Source organism: Arachis hypogaea, chromosome 17 (assembly GCF_003086295.3).
Source record: "Arachis hypogaea cultivar Tifrunner chromosome 17, arahy.Tifrunner.gnm2.J5K5, whole genome shotgun sequence".
In the NCBI taxonomy this organism is placed as follows: domain Eukaryota; kingdom Viridiplantae; phylum Streptophyta; class Magnoliopsida; order Fabales; family Fabaceae; genus Arachis; species Arachis hypogaea.
Genome location: NC_092052.1, coordinates 3,490,947 through 3,513,570, shown reverse-complemented (window position 1 = coordinate 3,513,570; position 22,624 = coordinate 3,490,947). Strand labels below are relative to the sequence as shown.

Here is a 22,624-nt window from a genome sequence, read left to right as displayed (position 1 = left end):
ACATCCTTGTAAAACACCCTTTTACTCCATACCAATGCGTTACACACATAGATGAAGAACATAATTAGACACTATTTCTACCAGTGTTTCTTATTCTCAACATATAACCAAATTCAGTATTATTGCATGAGAAGCTTTACAATCTAATGCATGCTAATGCTGAATATGTCCAAATTAAAGTTGCAATAAGTTGAATGCTATATACAAAGATCTATGCAACGCTCTGCCTATAAGTTGAATAATGTTATATACAAAGATAATTAGTTGAATGTTTACTAAAGACATTCCTAAATGATGACTGTTCTGGTGCAGTTATCTGGACTTGACCTTGTTTCTAGAAGTCGCCGCCGAGTAAATATCTCCAACGCCGACGTATGAACTTGAAGGATCTGAGCTTTCCATCCAAAGATATTTCAGGTTGCGAAAAATATGAGCACAAAGGAGTGTACTTGCAAAAGGCACTCTGATACTTAAGTTAGTATTGTGTATTTTTTGTATATCCTGAGGATACGATGTCTTACCTTTTATAACCGAGCATCAACTGTTACACTTTTTATCGCCGTTATCATTAAGTGATATCATTTGAATAAATGGCCGATTTGTAACGTTCGAAACGATTTATAATGGTTCGGCCGAGTTATAGCTCGTAAAGCCGATTTATACTTGTGGTAACGGCCATATTAATGACAATGGTTAGAAATATAATTATTAATATTGTTTTTTTTCTTATCTTTTTCTATCGACTTAAATTTTGGAATGAGTAATTTCATTATACGATATCAGAGCACCAAAATTGCTAAGTACTCTAGTTAGTGTTAATTCTCTATCTTAATACTTTGAATCTTCATGCATGGCTTTCATCAATTATTTCTTTGAATTTTAAGGACACCATGCTCAAATTCCAAGTCAAGTATGCAGCCATGACTTGATTTATTTACTTGGAACTTCAGTCTTGCTTCAACTAACTCAAATGCAGTGTGACCAAGGACGTTTCTTAAAGGTCTTTTATGAGATGGTGGCAAGATGAAGTATCTAAGCAGATCAGTAAAGTGTGTTATACTGTTACTAACCGGTGTTAACACTCCTTGGTTGTAAATAAAGGTTGTGCCTTCTTCAGCATTTCTTCAACCTCGATAGCTATATCATTCTCCATATATCTATGCTTGTGCACAAGAAAAAAAAAGAAAAAAAAAAAGAAAGAAAGAAGTTTAGAAATGATTGAAGAAAAATGTTACGAGATTATCATAATTTATTATTTTTATTCATTATTTAATCGTTAATGTTCAACGTATGGGATAAATTATATTATTTGATTACTAGACTAAAAAAATTAGACTATAGAAATTAAATCGATAATTAAGTGATAACAAAAAATAATAAATTTTGATGGCTTTATAATATTTTTTATTTAATATATAAGTAATATTTTATGTAAAGATAATAATTAAATATATTAAATTATCTAATAATTATTAATTATTATTTTTATATAAAATTATCTTTATATGAATAGGCAATAATATTCATAAAAACCATGCATGCGTGAAGATTTTATTATAAAATTGGCTAGCTAAATCTTGAACTTGTTATTCAAGTTTAATTTCTCAGTTCATCAGAAGTAAACATTGTGTTGGTACACTTGTGACATATATATATTGGATAAGAATGAAAACAAATTTAAAAATCTTTTCTTCTCAACTTTTTTTTATTTAATTTATTTTCATCTTGTATTCAAATACAACTTTTTTATACTTAAAATATTGATTTTTTTTTATCAAAGATAGGAAGATTCGAACCTACAACCTCTAAATGAATATGGAAAAACTATGTCATTTAAGTTATAATTTGTTGGCTAAAAAATATTGACCTTTTAACATTCTCATTAGATTAATATGTATTTATCTTACATAAAATTTACACACAAATTAATAAAAAAAAAATGCACATATGAATTATATTTAATTTTAGATTTTGCACGCTTTTTAGAAGTGTATGTTAACAAAAAAAAATAAAATAAAATAAAACTATGACTCACGACTAACGGAGCACAATTTGGAAAACAAAATCAATACACTTATTAATATATTTTAAAAGAATAGAAAAATCACTCCACGTGATAGAATTTGATATATCCTTATTAAAAGCATCAAATTATTAATTTAAATGAAATTTTGTGTCTAAATATCATATTGAAAAATAATCAAAGAATATATCCGAGAACTATTTAAAAACAAGTCAATATAGAACGTGGGAGGCTAACTAGTAGCTATTAGATATTAAATTAGAGAAAAACACGTATTTCCATCGTATTGTTTACCTCGTATGTTGAAATATACAAAGGAGCGCGCGGTAATGAACTAATGATATCAATGTGCAATTCAATGCGGATGATGAAAATATGGTACTTAAATGACAAAAATAAATAAATAAATAAATAAATAAAACGAGAGGCTGGCATGAAAAAGAGAATACTGTACTACATACCATATAGAATTGAAGTAAAGAATTAGTTCTTTAATTTAGTTTATTCAAGCTATTCCCTTGCATTTTGGTGGTCCAAGGATCGGATAAATTTGCATGAAGATTGTTGGAACTCATTTTGGGATGGAAATAAAAAAGCACTATTGTGAGAGTACACAACACAATTTCACCAAATAGTTTTACACAAATATCTAATGATATATAATTCTCTTTAACAAAATGAAATAAAATATTTAATCTCAATTGTTAGATTAAGGCTCCAACTATTCTAAAATACTATATACTAACCAAGAAAACTGTTGAAGCTGACGAACTCTGTTACTAAGTACTTATTTGATTTTTACAACTTCAGAAAAATTCAGTTAAAATTTGAAAGGCAGAAGAAATTAATTAAATTATTAATTTATTCTGATATGTTTAATTTGAGAAAAAATAATAATAAAATTTTAGCATGATTTGGTCTCATGGAATTTTTTTCTTTTTTATGATAAAATCAAAAGTTGAAAATTCTTGGTGTAAACAATTTATTATTAAGTCGTAGTAAAAATAAAGCAAATATAATGACCATTTCTCTTTTTGTTGTTTTATTTATGTTTCCTATCTCTACTCTATATGAGTGCATGTTTATTTGTTGGTAGTGTTTTTTTTTCACCTTATTTGTTTCTCTAATCACTTTGGTAGTGTTTTTTTTTTTTCTAGTTAAATCTTCTTAATGTTATTATTATATATTATTGACAATATGGAACGCAACAATAATATATATCAATTACAATTTACAAAGCTCAGATTAAAAGAGTTGTCACATATATTATACACTGTTAATTAAATTAATGAAAGAATAGAAATTAAAATATGCCATGGAGTCTTGGCAATAATATATTAACTAGGAAAAATCTAGAGGCCAGCAACTTTTGTATTTTTTTGCCAGCACTTAACCATCAAAATAAAAGTGAGTGATCTTCCACCATTAAATCTAATCTCACACCATTAAAAACACTATTGATGACCAATTGATAGTTACAAATCACCAAAATTGTTGCCCCCTAGCATTCCTCTATTAACTAAGACACCTCAATTCTAAGTAGATTATTGAATCAACCACCTTCAGAAGCTCATGAATAGCCTGCCTTTTTTTGTGGCTACTACTTATTTAACTTGGAGAATAGAACATACGGTCTGAATAACAGAAAGGAGGAGCAATATAATTCCAGCAATAGAAGCTGCTGTCTTCCATGGAGTGGGGAAATAATCGCGTCTCAGGGTTGCCATTTTAGTGTTGCAAGGATGTTTATAATAAGCATTCAAATCATCACAAATTTGGAGATAATTAACATTATAATTTTCCAATAGAATATGTTTATCAACGTCTCTAAATAGCTTAGCCACTGAAATGTCACTACCACTTACATCACTCTGAATTATTCCAGCTTTGATGAGGACATCCGCATCCCTGTTTGAGTTGACAAGTTGTTTGAGGAAGTTAACATAGTCAGTGATGTAGTGTTCATCAGGATAGTGACACTGTTCCAAAGCCACAATATTCCTCAACCAAACTTCAGTGAAATCATCTACAGTAATATGCGGGATTGTAAGAACACCATGTTCAAATTTCAAGTCTAGTATGTCAATAGGACTTGATTTATTTACTACTTGAAACTTCAGTCCTGCTTCAAGTAACTCAGATGCACTGTGACCAAGAACTAAGTGTTTATGTTTTCTTTCACAAGGTCGTTGTTGTTTTAAAATGCAGTATCTACACAAATCAGTGAAGTGCACTATTTGGTCATTGACATTATTTTCAGCTGAGAAATAACTGTAAGAAAGATCCATAAACGAAGGGAATTCATCGTCACCATCGGAAGAAGCAAAAGCAAGATTGTATAGCTTCACGAAAACAAAAAGAGGAAGTTGATTCTCGAGTAACAACAAATCATAGGATAGCCGAAGCTGCAGCCATGATTTTGAGAAGATAACATCATCCTCCGTCGTCCCCTCATCATATCGGAGGAAAAGCTCAAATACGAAACCACAATCTACCAATATCAACTTCACGAATTCATCTACTGTGAGATCTGTTAGGATTTGATTGAATTAGTCCCACATTGCTTATGATAGCAAATGGAGTGGGTGGCCTAAGCTATAAATATGAGGCTAAGTTCTCCATTTGTTTTTACACCAGTCGAAAACACTTTAAGCTTGTATCTGATTTTTCTTTTCCTCTGTACTCTTTGATTAGAGAGTGTTGTGAGGTGTAGTTAGATATTTGCTTTGAGAGAGTGTGGGTGTACTGGGGTGCCGGTGTTAGAGAGAAAGAAGTCTATGTGTTGTAACAATTTTCACATAGTGATATTCTCTGGTTGTCATTTGACAACGGCCGTGGTTTTTCTCCGGTAATTGGAGTTTCCACGTTAAATTCTTGTGTTGTGATTGTGTCTATTTTATTTCTCTGTCAACGGTGTTTTCTCAAGGGAGAATGGTGTCTTATTCCCAACAAGTGGTATCAGAGCTTCGGTTCGGTGGGATTTATTCTTAGTATGCTCTGTGGTTGCAGCCTAGTCTGACCTTCCACATCAGAAAAGAATTTTGTCCTGTGGCTTGAGGTTGATCTTTGGTTGCTGTTGTTGTTGCTGGAAGGCAGTGTGACACTGTGAGAGTGCAGTTTGGATAGGTTCTGGCTAAGGAAAGACTTGGTATTTAAGTGTGTCCATTGTGACCCACCTCTCTTTCCTGGGGACCCTTCCTAGTGCACGGTCTACAGTTGAGTTATACTATTCCAGTATACGGTTGCAACAATGTCAGGATATTCAAGTGCTGTGAAGCTTGAAATAGAGAAATTTGATGGAAGAATCAATTTTGACTTGTGGCAAATACAAGTCAAGGATGTGTTGATACAATCAGGTTTGCACAAGGCATTGAAGGAGAAGATCTCTGGTATGAAGGATGAAGAATGGGAGGAACTAGATTTGAGAGCTACAAGTGCTATTCGCCTGTGTTTGGCTAAGAATGTTCTTGCAAATGTGCAAGGAATGAAAACAGCCAAGGAACTTTGGGATAAACTCGAAGGGTTGTATCAGGCAAAGGGCATCTCAAATCGGTTGTTATTGAAGGAGCAGTTCCATAATCTACGCATGGATCACAATGTGAAAATCTCCAACCATCTTAGTGTTATCAATGGTATTGTCTCTGAATTAGAGGCAATTGGAGTGAAAATTGATGATGAAGATAAGGCACTGAGGTTCATATTGTCTCTTCCCTCTTCCTATGAGTATATCAAACCTATTTTAATGTATGGGAAGAAAACTCTGAATTTTGAAGAAGTTGCCAGTAAGCTCATTGCTGAAGAAAGAAGAATGAAAAATGAGGGTAGCACTTCATCAGATTTGGCGCTTGTAGCTAGAAGTGACAATTATGGAAAAGGAAATCGTGGAAGGAGTGTAACATGCTGGAAATGTGGAAAGCCTGAGCATGTAAAGAGAAATTGTCCAGGTAATGCGGTTTCAGAAAAAGACTCTCAATCTGATACTTGCAATATTGCTCTCTCTATGAGAGAAGATGATGTTCTCTAGAAGACAAGAAGTATCCTCATGGTATTACCGCACTGCCATGGATAAGGATAAGTTGTGGCAATCGGGTCCACAATTGCACACGGGCATTGGTTGGCGTTGAGATGCAAGGTGTGTGGCGGAGTTAGGTCGATGACTGAAGAACTTCCAGGAAAAGCCAATTTGGAAGTTGCACCATGAATTTTCAGCAAGGTTTCGATCTGTACCAAGGTGAAATGCTTGGAGTGGTCTAATTCCAAGTGAGTATACTTTCATGGTGGAGTATGATAGTTCTCTGAACTATGATTGTCGGTATAAACAATGGCAGCAAAGAATTATCGGTGTTGACAATGGAAGCTGAAGATTTGTGACTATTTCAATCAAGGTGGAGATTGTTAGGATTTGATTGAATTAGTCCCACATTGCTTAGGATAGCAAATGGAGTGGGTGGCCTAGGCTATAAATATGAGGCTAAGTTCTCCATTTGTTTTTGTACCAGTCGAAAACACTTTAAGCTTGTATCTGATTTTTCTTTTTCTCTGTACTCTTTGATTAGAGAGTGTTGTGAGGTGTAGTTAGATATTTGCTTTGAGAGAGTGTGGGTGTACTGGGGTACCGGTGTTAGAGAGAAAAAAGTCTATGTGTTGTAATAATTTTCACATAGTGATATTCTCTGGTTGTCATTTGACAACGGCCGTGGTTTTCTCCGGTAATTGGAGTTTTCACGTTAAATTCTTGTGTTGTGATTGTGTCTATTTTATTTCTCTGTCAAAAGTGTTTTCTCAAGGGGGAATGGTGTCTTATTCCCAACAAAATCGATGTTCTCATAGTAACATGCACGGATTTGTGGTTCCAACTCTCTTACACAACTCATCAGATCGGTCAAACTTGCCTTGGATCTTTTAATGAAATGTCTGTAATAAACCTGCTTGTGGCTTTCCATGCTTAAAACCCTTGGATTTCGATGATGAAGAGGGCCAACAGAAACAACCATGGGGGTGTATGCATCTTCATTGGTTTGCCGGATATCGTGGGGTACAAGAATGCAGCAGCTTTTGTTTGAAAACAGAGGGTGTGCCTTCTCCAGCATAGCTTCAAACTCTATAGCTACATGATCCTCATTTTCCATATCTATAATAATATATATATATACATATCAAGGTGATGATAGTTGTAAACTCTTATTTGTGCATAAATATATATTACCAAATTTATTTTTCAATATGTCTTTTTTGAAAAAGCGAAAATAATAAAAACATGAAATTACTCCCACAAAATAATCTGGTGAAGATCGCTTTCAGAAATTATTTTTTTTATGGAACTTTTGTTGGTGTATTGGCCGAATATGGGTGAAGGAGGTGTTTGGCCGAGGATGGTGTCAGATTCAACACGCTGGGAGCGTAATGGCTGAGCAAGTTTGGCGGCGTGGCAGCTCCCCGTCAACACACACGGGGCGTGTTGACGTGGCGACGAGATAGAGAACAGTCAACACGCAGGGGGTGTGTTGTTGTGGAACCCGTGAAGCAGTGCAGGTTGTTGCTGGGTTCCAAAACTGTAGCAGCATCACACGGGGGTGTGTTAGTTGCAGGCCTACCTACATGTAGGGAACACCCTCCACTCCGATAACCAGTGCCCTAACACTAACACTAACACTAACACTAACGTCTATCCATATGTAAATACACTAAGTTCTCCCATTTTCAGCCAAAACACCTCTTTTTACTCTATAACCAAATTATTTAGCCAATGGCTTTTTTACGTATGTTTTAATTTATAATTATGTTAGATATCATTAAAATTTGTTATAAGTATAAAATATCTTTTAAAATATAAAATATACATTAAAATGGCTAATATAGCAATTTTGTTTAACTTATTGGCTTGCCAGCTAGCTAAATCTTTATCTTAGTTAAGTTTCCATCTTCAGAAGAAAAAAAATTGATGTAATTAGCAGCATGTGTATCTTATGCATGTGCAGCTTATGACATTTATGTTGGACAAGAATGAAGGAAATTTGTAATACACAATATAAATTTGTGCACTCGTTTACCTGGTATACGTTGGAATAGACAAGCTAAGAGAGCAGTAATAATGATATTATTGTCCAAAACTGTGTCCAATTCAATGTGGATGATATGTATGTGCAAACCCTAGAGTAGCACCCACCAGATTCAACTTGGATGATGAAAATTATTTGAAATATCACTTCTAAATGATTATGTAGATGCCGAATTTAGCTAGCGAAGGAGTGAAAGAAAATGGTAAAATATATAGAAATGACAAAAAGAAAAATGTGAGGCATGACAAAGTGAATACTGCCATATAGAGAAGTAAAGAATTTGTTCTTTAATTTAGTTTTTGCATACGTACCAATTCTTTATTCAAGGTATTCCATTATATTTTGGTGGTCCAAGAATAAATTTGCAGTGAAGATTGTTCAAGTTCATTTTTGGATTGAAGTAAAAGTGTGAAAGTACACAACATAACGAGTAAAACAAAACGCTTTAATTCTAACAAAACAATCCATTGGGATCAAAAATTAATTTTGTGAGAGGGAATTGTATTTTTAAAAGAAAAATTAAAATGTAATTAGCTAGGGACAAATTGTCTTTTTAATATTTAAATTTTTTAAAAAAGAAATTCACTAGGGACAACTTGTAAAAAATGCCGGAAGCAAATTGTAGAAAGCAAATCTATTTTCATAAGTACATGCAATATTAACTCAATAAATTATGAAATTACATCATTTTTATGGAATTTATTACTTTCTACACCACCATTTGCATATTAATTAGTGAAATCTTTTACGCTCTAACTGCACTCCATTTAACAAAAGGATTAATCTCTACGTACAAGTGATTTTGCTATACAAGTCTTACAAGTCCTCTAATTAATATTACGCTCAAACACGTTTGTTATGTACATATGTTCCACGCGCTTCTAACAGATTTTTAACTCAATCAACGCGCGAATATATAACTTCTTTTTTTGAAAAGATTTCGTTTTCTTTTTCGAATTTCTTGCCTTCTCTCTTCGATCTCTTTCGTGAGTTTCTCTCTGCCTTTTCCTTCGTCATTTACGTGCGTTTCTCTCTGCTTTCTCTTTCTTCATTTACGTGCTTTTCTCTCTCTGTTTTCTTTCTTTGTTATTCTTGATTTCCATTATTTTTTGACATCAAGCTCTGAAATCGTTTTTGAAGATAATAGATGATTCAACTTCAGATTGTCAGATGAAACAGAGTGAAGTGAATTTTGAAACTGAATCCAATGAAATTCTTGAGGTGTGATTTAGTTTTAGTTAGTAATTGAATCTGAATTTGAATACAGTTAGTAGTTTTTTATTGTGTAGCTAATGCGTGAACATTGCCTGCGAAATTTGCTGTTAATTCTTTCTTGTTTGAATTGAATCTAATGTACTAATTTTTATTAGAATTGATATAATTTTGTTCATTTTATATCAGACGTTCGGGTGTAGATTAGGAATATTTGGGTGTATTTTAGAAAAGTTTGGGTGTATTTACAGTTTATGACTTTTCATCTGACGGAGGGTGAATTGTCTTATTCTTTTAGTTGAATTATTTTTGATGAGTTTGGAAAACTTCAAATTAATTTGATGATGATCAAACATTATTAAAATAATTAATTGCAAAATTATTAATTTAAATTTTAAATTCACATATAATGATTAATAATTTTGTGTGCAAATTTTGTTTTGGGCCGAAAATAACAAGCCCAACATGAAGTGAATTTTCAGCCTTAATGTTTAAATAAACTGGCTGAATTAGTGATGTGATAATTGGGCCAAAATTTTGGTAAACAAGCCCAATATAATCAGTCTTGTGCAAGAAAATATTTTAAATATGTGGCTGAATTATTATTGTGAAAGTTGGGCCAGATTTTGTTTAACAAGCCCAAATTAAATTCTTTGCTAGACCAATAAGGGTGTGGTCCGAAATTGAAAAAGAGAGAAAGCAAAGGTTGCATGCTTAATTCGATTACCTCACTCTCTTTTTGGATGGATTTCAAATTTATTCAACTTGCTTTAATTGCATTGGAACCATGAGAGAGAAATAGCAATTGATTTGATTGTCATCATTAATGACACACGCTATTAAACAAAAGGGAAGTGGAAATTAATTCAATTTAATTCTTTTGATCAAATCATATTGAAAGTTTTCTCTCTTCTCTCTCATTTCTCTCATCACTTTCGGTCATGTCATAGAGAAGAAGAAATAGCAAGCTATCAGAGATATGGCACTGTAGCAGTGAAGCTAGGCTCAAGCATGAAGCCATTGTGATGATGGCGGTAAGAAAAAGAAAATCTACAGTATGGTGTGGCTAAGATCTTTACCACAAAATGTAAGATGTGGTGAAGTAATCTCAAGCTCTCCATACCCAAAAATGGAAGAAATCCAACTCGGTCAGAGGAAGAAGATCCCTTGGAAGCATGGCTCGTCTCTACTTTTGATCAACCACCACAGGAGGTAGCTACTGTAGCTACGTGGAGGAAGAGGCAAAAGATAAGAGCAGGAGGAGCTGCAAGCATCAAGGACTCATCAAGGGTCAGGAATCCTTCTTGGGGAGCAAGTCAAGATGGAAGGCCCGAATTGATGAAGATTGGTGAGAAGGGATGACACAGAGGTAATTGCATGTTGGGTTTTACATTCGGTTTCCTCTCCTCTCTCTCTGGCCGAACCGGTTTTTGCTTGAAGAAGAAGAAGTTTAGCTCGGTTCAAGAGTTTCAACCTTAGAGGCTTCCCCTTCTATAAATAAGGGAGAACAGTCAGGGCTTGAAGCAAGGAGAAAAGAGCAAAAAGCACAGAGTTCTCATAGCTACCCAAGTTAACAGAAGTTCCTCTCCTTCAATGTGTTTCATGTTGTATTTTTCTGTTTAGTTTTGTCTGTCTTGAGTCTCATGGAAAAAGACAAACAGTGAGGTTTGTATGAAAAAGCCATAGAGTGAAAAAAGGCAGAGTATACAAAATTAAAAGAAAAAGCCATAGATGTCCTAGAGGTCCTTTGTACATCTGTGTTGTGTTTCATGATTCTATGAGAATCTCCTTGCAAGTTGGGTTAGCATTTAGCAGTTGAAAGCTTGGTAGGTGACCAAGTCAAGTTCAGGATTAGGGATAGATTCTGGACTTGTCCCAGATAAGAAGGGTAGTTCCTCGGGAGAATTGGTGTATGTAATCATGATGATTATAGTGAAATTTCATCATTGTTGTGATGGAGACTGGATGTAGGCTGCATTGCACTTGGCAGCTGAACCAGGATACTTCGTGGTGTGATTCTCTCTCTCTCCTCTACTCCATTTCTATTTCTGCTGCATAGGAGATAAAACTGAAAAATATCTCTTACCTGGTTACGAGATAAAAAGAAAATTTCTCATGGCTAGGTACGAGACAAAAAGCAAAAAGTCTCCTTAAGTTATTTCAAAAGGCCAGCAAGTGTTACTAAGAAAAAAGGGCTAAGATTCAACCCCCCATTCTCTTAGCCACTGAGAACCATCAATTTTAGTTTCTGTTTAGTTATGATTCATGAATCTGGTTTTTGTTATTTTTTATGATGGTTTTATAGTTGTATTTGCATTCTATACTTTGTGCTTATTTTAATATGGTGTATTTTGGGTGTATTTTACAACCCTTCTGTGGTATTAATGACCAGTTTTGTCACAGCCCAGTTTTGTCATAGAGAAGATTAAAGCAAATATTCACAAAAGTGAGGAAGAGTAGAACTAACTAAAAGATAAAAGAGTCGCAAACGGGAACCAAAACTGAAATCATTGAAAAAGCAAGTTCAAGAAAAGTTGCCAAAGGATAACTCAAGGATGGATACAAAGAAGAGGAAAAGAGTGGCAAGAAGCGGCAGAAGTCGCAGGATAACAACAACCAGAAGACAACAACGACATAAAGGACAAAGATGACATTCCTACAGGCCTTTGATAGTGCCACAATTTGTATAAATAGGGGTGCTTCTACTTATACAATTGTGATTCTACCATAGGACACTTGCTCCATATTACACAGATTAAACCTAAGCTCTGATACCAATTTGTCACAGCCCAAAATGAGCCATGACCGGCGCTCAGGAAAATAATCCTATAGCAAGCCTTATATACTCAAATATAAATTGAATAAGAAAGTTACAAATATTTTACAAGTTCTAAAATAAATAGTTATACATTTTTAACAAAAATTAAAATAATTAAGAATGGTTGGACCCTGCCTGTGTTATATGGAGCATATATACATCTAAGAATTCATCAACGAATAAGTACTCATTGCAGATCGTTACATCTTGAATAGAGAGTCTCACATAGACAAGTAATTGTTCCTGAAAAATGTTTTTAGAAAAAATGGGGTGAATTTTACAACTCAGTGACTAGACAATACATCTATAATCGACATGAGACCATATAAACATCATATTAAAATAATTTTAATTAGAAAATAATAATTGATAATAATAAGTGAATCAATAAGGGAGTTCTCATACAGAAATCAAATCAAAAGTCCACACTTGGGCGGCTCCACCTCAATGGGTAGCCCTTTCCTCTCGTGTGTCCTAACAGAATAACAGATCTAACGTGTGGCCTACACGTTAGGCTAGCAACACCCCTGCTAGCTGGGGTCTGAGTTAGATGCATCTAAGTTAACGTCATAACCGCCGTTAACTACGGTTTTCTAATACGAGCCTTCCAAACCAATTCAAAACATATAATTTTAAACACAACAAATCTTTGATCTTTCAAATATATAAGGTATCGAATCAAATCAAATCATATTATACTTTCTCATCAGAATCCTTTCCAATCATAGTTTTTCAATCATAACTCATTTCAAATATATTTCACAATCTTTAAACTAAGTGAATACCAACAAATACTTCAATGCTTCAAAAACAGATATTCAAGTAAATTCAAACAATTTAAAATAATGCAAAACTTCATAAAAAAATATATATGGTCATGTATAGTTTCGAAAGTATAAACTTCATAAAAATGAATTATTCAATTTTAATAAATCAATTATTCTAATCAATTTAAAACCGTTCTAAACAAATGTAATGAGTATAATTCAAAGATCATAATAGATATATGTCAAAATAATTATAGATGCATAATCAAACAATTATAAATGTAAAGTCTACTCACAACTTGGTCCCAAGGGACCGAAGATACCAAATCCGGAGTGTCAAAATTGGAGGATTGACGTAGAATGGAATGAATGAGCACAAAATTTGGATTAGGGCAACGACAAGGTGGAGTTGCGATAGTTTGGGTTATTGTCAGGAACGGTTCAGCTCCAGCGGCACCAACAGCCCCATTAGCAACCAAGGTTCACCGAACGGCGACCGGTGACGAAACAGCCCTCCATTCACGATGGCTCCTCTCGCACGTTCTGTTTCTCTCTCTTCGAGCTCTCTCTTCTCTCTCAACAATGGCGACGGCGACTTGGCAAGGCGGCAGTTGAAGCTCAGCAGTGACGGAGACAAGGCGCGGCAGCTGTCCTTTCTCGTCTCGTCTCTCGCGCTCGTCCCCTCTCTCGGATGCATCTCTCGGTTCTGGCCTCTGATGGCGACGCGACGGCAGCGAGTTGGACGCAGCTGGCGGCGACGTGACGGGACACGAATGGCGAGCTCCAGGCTGGCAGTGACGAGGCGTGGCTCTCTCTCTCCTCACGTGGTGGCTTGGTGTGGACAGCTCCCTCCTTCCTCCCTTCGCTTCTTGCGGTCTCCCTTATTCTCTCTTTCCCTTTTCTTTCTTTCTTTTTCCGTGGAGTCTAGGTGTGTGTGCTGTGGGAAAGGGAGTGTGAGGCGAGTGAGAGTGTGTGCGGCGGTGGGAGGTGAGTGAGAGAGTGTGGCTAGGGTTAGAGAAAGAAGAAAATAAAATCTAGGAGTGGGTCCCACCGGCTTATCTATTTATTTATTTTTTTCTGCCTATTACAAGTTTGTTCCTAAGGTTGGGATGACTTTTAACACCCTTGAAGATATTGCAAAATTCTACAAGGATTATTCGAAAGTTGTAGGTTTTTCTACAAGAGTTCGGAGCACAAATAAGAAGGGAAACGAAATTAAGAATCAATGTATATTTGTATTCTAGTATGTATTTTATACTGGTGACTGACTTTGGTGGTTGATTTTAGTGTACACGTAACATAACTCATTTGTTGTATTTGCAGCAAATTTGGGTGTAAAACAAAGATATTTTGGTGTATTTTTATTCTGATAAGTTCTGCATAATTCAGAACTCTTCCTCTTCATCCTCCTCATCTTCTGCTGCTTCTTCTTTTTTTTTTTTTCATTATCATCACCATCTTCTTCTTCTTTTTTTCTTATTCATCTTTTCCTTTTTATTTTACCTTCTCAAGTTTCTTCTTGTTTTACTCTCTTAACAAGAATAAAAACAAAAAAAATCAAGCAATGAAGAAGAAAAAATACATAATGCTGCAAAATTACTTGAAAGAGGATGAACTTACATTCATTTAATTAAAAGAAATTAAAAAATAAGGAAAAGAAGAAGAAGAAAATGCAGCATTAGAGGAAACATTTTTCTGTACAAAAATGCTATTTGTACACTAAAATCAGCCATTAAAATCAGCCACCAATGTATTTGTGTATAAATACATGTGTGTTTTAATTTATTTTCAATGTATATTTGTATTCCAGTATGTATTTTATACTGGTGACTAACTTTGGTGGCTGATTTTAGTGTACACATAGCATAACTCATTTCTTTATTTGCAGCAAATTTAGGTGTAAAACGAATATATTTGGGTGTAAAACAAAGATATTTGGATGTATTTTTATTCTAATAAGTTCTGCATAATTCAAAACTCTTCCTCTTCCTCCTCCTCATCTTCTGCCGCTTCTTCTTCTTCTTCTTCATCTTCTTACTTTATATTCTCATAATTCTTTTTGGGAGGAAAAAATCAAACAAAGAAGGAAAAAAATACATAATGTTGCAAAATCAAAAGAAGAATGAGGAGAAATACGACGATGAAGATGAAACACGCGAAGAAAAAGGAGGAGAAACACAAAGAAGAAGGAGGAGAAGAATGAAGAAGAGGAGGAGGAGGAGAAACACGAAGAAAAATGACAGTTGTGGTTTTCATCGAGGAAAAAGAAGAATAGTCGTTCATAATGGTGAGTAGCGCTCTTTGGAAACAGGAAACGGTTGAGTAAGGTGCATGTATTTACTCTCGAATGTGAGAGTGTAATGCGCGTATATTTTGTTGGGCTTGTGCCAACTTGTAAGACTTGTAAGTCAAAAAGGTTTGTATGTCTAGCATACTTTTAATATATAATAATAATATTAAGAAGATTTAATTAATTAAAAAAGAAAACACTACCGATTGCTATTGCGTTGTTTCTGACGTTGGATTCTATTAGGTAAATATTATTGTATCATAATTAATAATCAAATTGATTCCTAAATCGTTTGGTATTCCTATAATTATTTTCTTTTTTTCTTTTGTTTTGGACAATCTCTTCTCTTGAATAACAATTAATAATTTTCTATTCATAAATAGATAAATATTACCACTATTAGATATAACTGACTAGAATAAAAGAAGTCAGCTAGTATATATGAAGATGATGGAAAATGTTTTTTTTAGATAGAATCTTGCTTCGAGATATATAATAAAAATATTAGCTTAAATAACAATAATTGACATGAGATTAAATAAATATATTAGATAAAATTAATTATACAATATCAGTTTTGTGCATATAAGAAGCTAGAACAAAATATTTTTTTATGATTATTCACTTAAAAATAAGAAAAAAAAAAGAGTACTTATAAAGAGAGAGCATATTATAACATGATATAAATAAGAGCCAATATATTAAAATAAGGTAATTTTTACTCTATCTTTTTTGAAATAAAGAATAAATTACCATCTATAATAAATCTAATAGTTATAGAATGAAATGAATTATGTCATTAAGATGATGATTAATATTAACTATTAATTTAATTTAAATTTATTTTGACAATCAAACTAATTAATTATAATAAAACCACTTAAACCTTCGTATAATCGTATCTACAAAATCATACAATTCAATATCAATTCTATTAATAACTATGGAATTCACCTTTATTCGATTAACACCTTATTTACTTTTTTTATTTATTTTAAATTTGTGATTAGACTTTTTTATTTTTCTTTTCATTTGTTCTTTTTAATTTTTTTATTTTTTTTGGTATTGTTAGATCTAATTAATATATGTGTGGTTTTAAAAAAATAAAAAAATTATACAATAAAATATCTTTTGTAATTCCTATAATTTACAAATTTTTTTATTATATTTAATTAGTTTAATTATCAAAATTCAAGTTAAATTATGAGTTAATATTAACTATGATGATATAATTTATTTCGTTCAATAATAATTAAACATGTTATAAGAAATTAATAACTTACTCTTTATTTAAAAAAATATTAGATAAAATTCACTTAAAAAAATAAACATAATCAACATAGTCAACATGTTTTTGTTACATCTGTTAAATTATTATAAATTATTATTCCTTAGGTTGCGTCTCATATTTTTTTATAATATATTATATTTTTTTTATTATTTCTTCATATCCACTTATAATAAGTGTTTATAAGTAATTGATGGGAAAATAAATTTATAATAAATTGACATTCTTAATTAATAGATAATTTTATTTAGTTGAATAAATTTATATATAAGTTAACCCTATAAATTAATAATCCAAAATCCGCCCACAACGCAGGTATATACCCTAAAAGAAGTCAACTATAGTATATATATGAAGATGGACGGAAATTTGGCTGAGGAATATTCTGGCTTTGGAGCAATCAGCATTACATTGTTATTAATACTCATTTGTCGGGAGTAATTACCCGAATCAGTCCCTGAGAATTTTAGAATTGGACATTTTAGTCCTCAAAAAAAATTAATACACAGATTAATCTCCAAGATTTTACTCCGGCAGATAAATCAGTTCCCAGTTCATTTTTCGGCAGAATAATTAACCAAATCAGTCCTCAAAGATTTTTAAAACGGACATTTTAGTCCCCAAGAAAAACTAATGTACAAATTAATCTCCAACGTTTTTCTCTGTTAGACATAATAGTTCCCATTCAAAAAATAAAATAAAATAAAATAATTATTATTAATTTCACAATAATATTGTACTATATTTTTTGTATTTTTTGGACAAAAATAATGATAAATTTATTCATTAAATTCTTATATATATATATATATATATATATATATATATATATAATCACTCAATAATAATAATAATAATAATAATAATAATAATAATAATAATAATAATAATAATAAAATTATTAGAGATTATTTTATAAGAAATTTAAGATTAAAATCATTTGATATTTTTGTATTTAATATAATTAAAAGATGTCCTATGTAAAAAAAATATATGTTTGTATTAAAAAATATGTACTAAAAGAAAATATTTTAATTTGGATTTATATTAAATACATATTTTTTTTAATACAAACATATTTTTTAAAATAGTACATCTTTTGATTATATTAAATACAAAAATATCAAATAATTTTAACTTTAAATTTCTTGTAAAATCATCTCTAATAGTTTTATTATTATTATTATTATTATTATTATTATTGAGTGACTATATATATATAAGAATCTAATGAATAAATTTATCATTATTTTTATCTAGAAAATACAAAAAATTATGGTATAATATTATTATGTAATTAATTAATTAATTAATTAATAATAATCAATAAAATTATTAGAAATTATTTTACAAGAAATTCAAGGTTAAAATCACTTGATATTTTTGTATTTAATATAATCAAAAGACGTACTATTTTAAAAAATATGTTTGTATTAAAAAAATATGTATTTAATATAAATCCAAATTAAAATATTTTCTTTTAGTACATATTTTTTAATACAAACATATATATTTTTTTTTACATAGGACATCTTTTAATTATATTAAATACAAAAATATCAAATAGTTTTAACTTAAAATTTTTTATAAAATAATCTCAAATAATTTTATTATTATTATTATTATTATTATTATTATTATTATTATTATTGAGTGACTATATATAAGAATTTAATGAATAAATTTATCATTATTTTTGTCCAAAAAATACAAAACATATAGTACAATATTATTGTATAATTAATAATAATAATAATTTTATTTATTTTATTTTTGGACAGCAGACTATTATGTCTAACAGAGAGAAATGTTGGGGATTGATTTGTACATTAGTTTTTTTTTGGGACTAAAATATCCGTTTTTAAAATCTTTGGGGACTGATCTGGGTAATTATTCTGCCGGAAAATGAACCGGGGACTGATTTGTCTGCCGGAGTAAAAATTTGGAGATTAATTTGTGTATTAATTTTTCTTGGGGACTAAAATGTCCGATTCTAAAATCGTCAGGGACTGATTTGGGTAATTACTCCATTTGTAGGCTTAGATTCTTTTGGTTATGAACAAGATAATTCTAGCTTAATCACTGTCTTCACTTTCTGGTGGCGGAATTATAGAGGAGATTATCACAGTTTGAGCCTTCAACATCTTGCTATGATATTAGAAGCCATCAAAATTTATTAGTTTTTAAACATCATTGTTTAGTCATTAAACTATTTTTTTTAATTTAATAATTTAGTAACATAATTTTAACTCACATTTTTAAATATTAATAACTAATTAATAACTAATTTGATTCCTCTAGTATTCTTCCAAAAACCTAATGTCTTAGCAGTTTTCAACTTCTTTTCATAGAGTTACCATTTGAAACTTAGAAAGACAAGATCTATGGTGATGAAATCCAAGTCATTATTCGGACAGTTATATATATATATATATATATATATATATATATATATATATATATGAGAAAATTGTACTATTTTATTGTTTTCACTATAATACAAATTATACCTTCTTTTTTTCTTTTTGTACATAGAAATTGAACTTGAACAAGTAGTTAAAGGTTCATGCATGGCTTTCATCAATTATTATAATTTCTAACCTTTCTTTCTTTCGTTCTTTCTGGTGGTTCTCATCATATTATGCTTCTATATGGAGAATGATGTAGTTATAGAGCTTGAAGCAATGTTGAAGAACGCTCAACCTTTGTTTACAACCAAAAATTGCTGCATCTACAAGGTGCCCCATAAAATCCGGCAATTAAACGAAGATGCATATACTCCAACGGTTGTTTCAATTGGTCCTCTTCATCACGGGAATTCCAGGCTGGTAACCATGGAAAGCCACAAACAGGTTTATTGTCAACATTTTATTCAAAGATCGAATGCAAGTTTAACCGATTTGGTGAGTTGTGTGCAACAGTTAGAACCACAAATCCGTGCATGTTACTTGGAGAAAATTAACCTCACAGTAGACGAATTGGTGAAGGTGATATTCATAGACTGTTGTTTCATAATTGAACTTTTCCTCAAAGATGAGTGGATGACAAATGATGCTATCTCTTCAAAACCGTGGATGGGTACTCGGGTAATACATGATTTATTATTACTTGAGAATCAGATTCCTTTGTTTGTTTTTGACAAGATATACAATCTAGCTTTTGCTTCTCTCTTAGATGGTGATCTATTCCCTTCATTTATGTCGGTTGCTGTTACTTATTTTTCAATGTTCAACAAACAAGGATTGTTATTACCACCAGCTAGTAGCAGTATAGCACACTTCACTGATCTGATTAGATACTTCATCTTGCTACCATCTCATACAAGAACTTCAAGGAATCCTGAACTGTTAGTTCTTGGTCACAGTGCATCTGAATTAGTTGAAGCAGGAGTCAAGTTCATAGTAAATAAATCATCATGCATGCTAGACCTGGAATTTGATCATGGTACTCTTAAAATTCCACATATTAAAGTGGGTGATGGGACTGAAATTTGGTTAAGGAATATAGTGGCTTTTGAGCAGTGTCATTATCCTAAAGAACACTACATCCTTGACTATGTTGTTTTTCTTAATCACCTGATGAAAACAAACAAGGATGCTGGTGTCCTCATCAAAGCTGGAATAATTGATTGCATATTTGGTGGTAATTATGAAAGTAAAGTGGCTAACCTATTCTGCCATGTTGGGAAGAACAGTTTGGTGGCAACTACTAATGTTGATTACCTCCGAATTTGCCATGATTTGAATGCTTACTATAATCATCCATGGCACAGTAAAATGGCAACTCTGAGGCGCGATTATTTCACCTCTCCATGGAGTACAGCAGCTTCAATAGCTGGAATTATGCTGCTAATTCTCACTGTTATTCAAACTGTATGTTCTGTCCTCCAAGTTTGGTAGTAGTAGGTTTGAGGTTTATGTGTTTAAATAATGTAGACATTCACAATTCACTAAGAAGGTGTAGATTACTGCAAGTGCTGCTAATAATATAGTGGTATAGTTGCTTCAATGTTATGTTCTTTGTATGTGACTACTATTTTGAACTTTTGAATTGATATTGTTTCTTCCATTCTTCTAACTGGGTTCCATTTTGTCAACATATAACCAGTTTTAGTATTATTGCTAATGGTGAACAACATGAACAGCGGATGTTCAATTTACTAGGTGTGCGAATGGTTATCCTAATATTAAGATTTAGATGGGTACTTTAAGAGTGTAATATGTTTTTAATTTATTAAATCCATTATTTACATTGTTCACAAAAACTATTGTCTACATATACTTTTCCTATTGAATATTAGTATATTACATAGGATGCTTCCTCTTCAATAATTGGAAAGGCCTGTTGCTTTTGATCTTACTTTTACTTTCCTTTCTTGTGCCTAGCTAGCTTCCACCCAATATGCATTGTTTTGGTTTAAGCACTAAGCAATTTCAGCCACACTATCTTTCACTTCCTGGTGGTAACTAGAAATTATTATCGAAGGATCATCACACTTTGAGGCTGCAACATCTTACTGTGAGTTAAATTCCACATATCTCATTCTTACTTAGCTCTATATTCTTCATGTCTAATATTTATTTATTATTGCAACAATAATTGTGCTATGAAATCTACTCTCTTAGCAGTATTATTTTTTTTAATCTTTCATATTACTGAAAAGTAAGATCTACTGTGATGAGGTCGGTATTTAAGAATTTGATTATATTAATACGGAGTTAATAATTCGAGTGACAGTGGAATGTTTGAAAACAGCTAAAGAAGAAATTCGATTACAGAAGATAGCTTTTTCTCAACGATAAATTCTCAAAAATCCTCTGTTTCACTGCCTTAAGTTTTCTAACTAGTTATCAAAAGTTTCTTTTTCTTTTTTATTTTTTCTTCCTAAACATAGAAATTGAACTTGAATAAGTGAAAGACATAGCTAGCTAATTTTGTCCATAACATGTAGAGAAAAGGTTCATGCATGGCTTTCATCAAGTATTATCATTTCTAACCTTATCATTTGCAGATGAATAGATATATGGAGAATCATGTAGCTAAAGAGCTGGAAGCAATGCTGAAGAAGGCACAACCTTTGTTTACAACCAAAAGCTGCTGCATCTACAAGGTGCCCCATCATATCCGCCGGTCAAACGAAGATGCATACACTCCAGGGCTTGTTTCAATCGGTCCTCTTCATCACGGGAATTCCAGGCTGGTAACCATGGAATCCCACAAACAGGTTTACTGCCAACACTTCATTCAGAGATCAGAGGCAAGTTTAAGCGACTTGGTGAGTTGCGTGCAACAGTTGGAACCACTGATCCGTGCATGTTATTCTGAGAAGATCAATCTAATTATGACTGCATAATTGACTTGGAATTTGAACATGGTGTTCTTAAAATTCCACACATTTTAGTGCATGATATGACTGAAGTTAGGTTGAGGAATATTGTAGCTTTGGAGCAGTGTCATTATCCTTGTCATCACTACCTCACTGACTACGTTGACTTCCTTGCTCAACTTGTCAACTCAAACAAGGATGTGGATGTCCTCATAAATGCTGGAATAATTGAGAGTACCATAAGTGTTAATGACAGTTCGGTGAATAAGATATTCAGTGATGTTGGGAAAAATATTCTAATGGAAAATTATAATGCTAATTATCTCCAAATTTGTCATGGTTTGAATGCTTACTACAAGCATCCTTGGCACACTAAAATGGCAACTCTGAGACGCGATTATTTCACCACTCCATGGAAGACAGCGACTTTCATTGCTGGAATTGCATTGCTCCTTCTTATTCTTAATCAGACAGTATGTTCTTGATACAGGAGTATGTATCTTTATGTTTGTGTCATTAATTAAAGTAGTCTAGTTTGAGTTAGTCTCACGCCGCTCGAGTCATGAAAATTTTCCCTCCCCTAATAGTATAAATATGCGTATGTGGGTTCTTGACTATTTTCACCATAATGGGGTTGTTAACCTCACTAAGATTGGTGGCCCAAGCGACGTCCCGGCGTCAGTTCTATTCTCCAAGTTTAATTAATAAAAGAAATATCATGGTGATGAGTTCTGTACTATTATTAGTAGTAAACCTTATATCCTAAATTCTAAATAGATAGTAAAATAAAATGTTTACTTTGGCTTGTGTGGCTCTCATTCAAGTTGCTACAAGTACAACA

The 22,624-nt window shown here is 32.2% G+C and overlaps 2 protein-coding genes across 2 annotated transcripts; one reads left to right on the top strand and one right to left on the bottom strand.

Moving 5' to 3' along the window:
• Positions 1-3,627: 3,627 nt before the first annotated feature.
• LOC112762603 (UPF0481 protein At3g47200-like) lies at positions 3,628-4,311 on the bottom strand. Its single transcript, XM_029294208.1, has one exon. It carries the CDS (start codon positions 4,309-4,311, stop codon positions 3,628-3,630), a length of 684 nt encoding a protein of 227 aa, XP_029150041.1.
• Positions 4,312-19,099: 14,788 nt separating this feature from the next.
• Positions 19,100-22,508, top strand: LOC140180837 (UPF0481 protein At3g47200-like). Its single transcript, XM_072222181.1, has 2 exons — positions 19,100-20,975; positions 21,469-22,508. Exon 1 carries the CDS (start codon positions 19,109-19,111, stop codon positions 20,354-20,356), a length of 1,248 nt encoding a protein of 415 aa, XP_072078282.1. The 5' UTR covers positions 19,100-19,108; the 3' UTR covers positions 20,357-20,975; positions 21,469-22,508.
• The last annotated feature ends 116 nt before the right edge of the window (positions 22,509-22,624 follow it).

Coding starts and splice junctions, on each gene's coding strand:
- LOC140180837 (XM_072222181.1), top strand. CDS start 19,109: ATGGAGAATGATGTAGTTATAGAGCTTGAAGCAATGTTGAAGAACGCT.
- LOC112762603 (XM_029294208.1), bottom strand. CDS start 4,311: ATGGATCTTTCTTACAGTTATTTCTCAGCTGAAAATAATGTCAATGAC.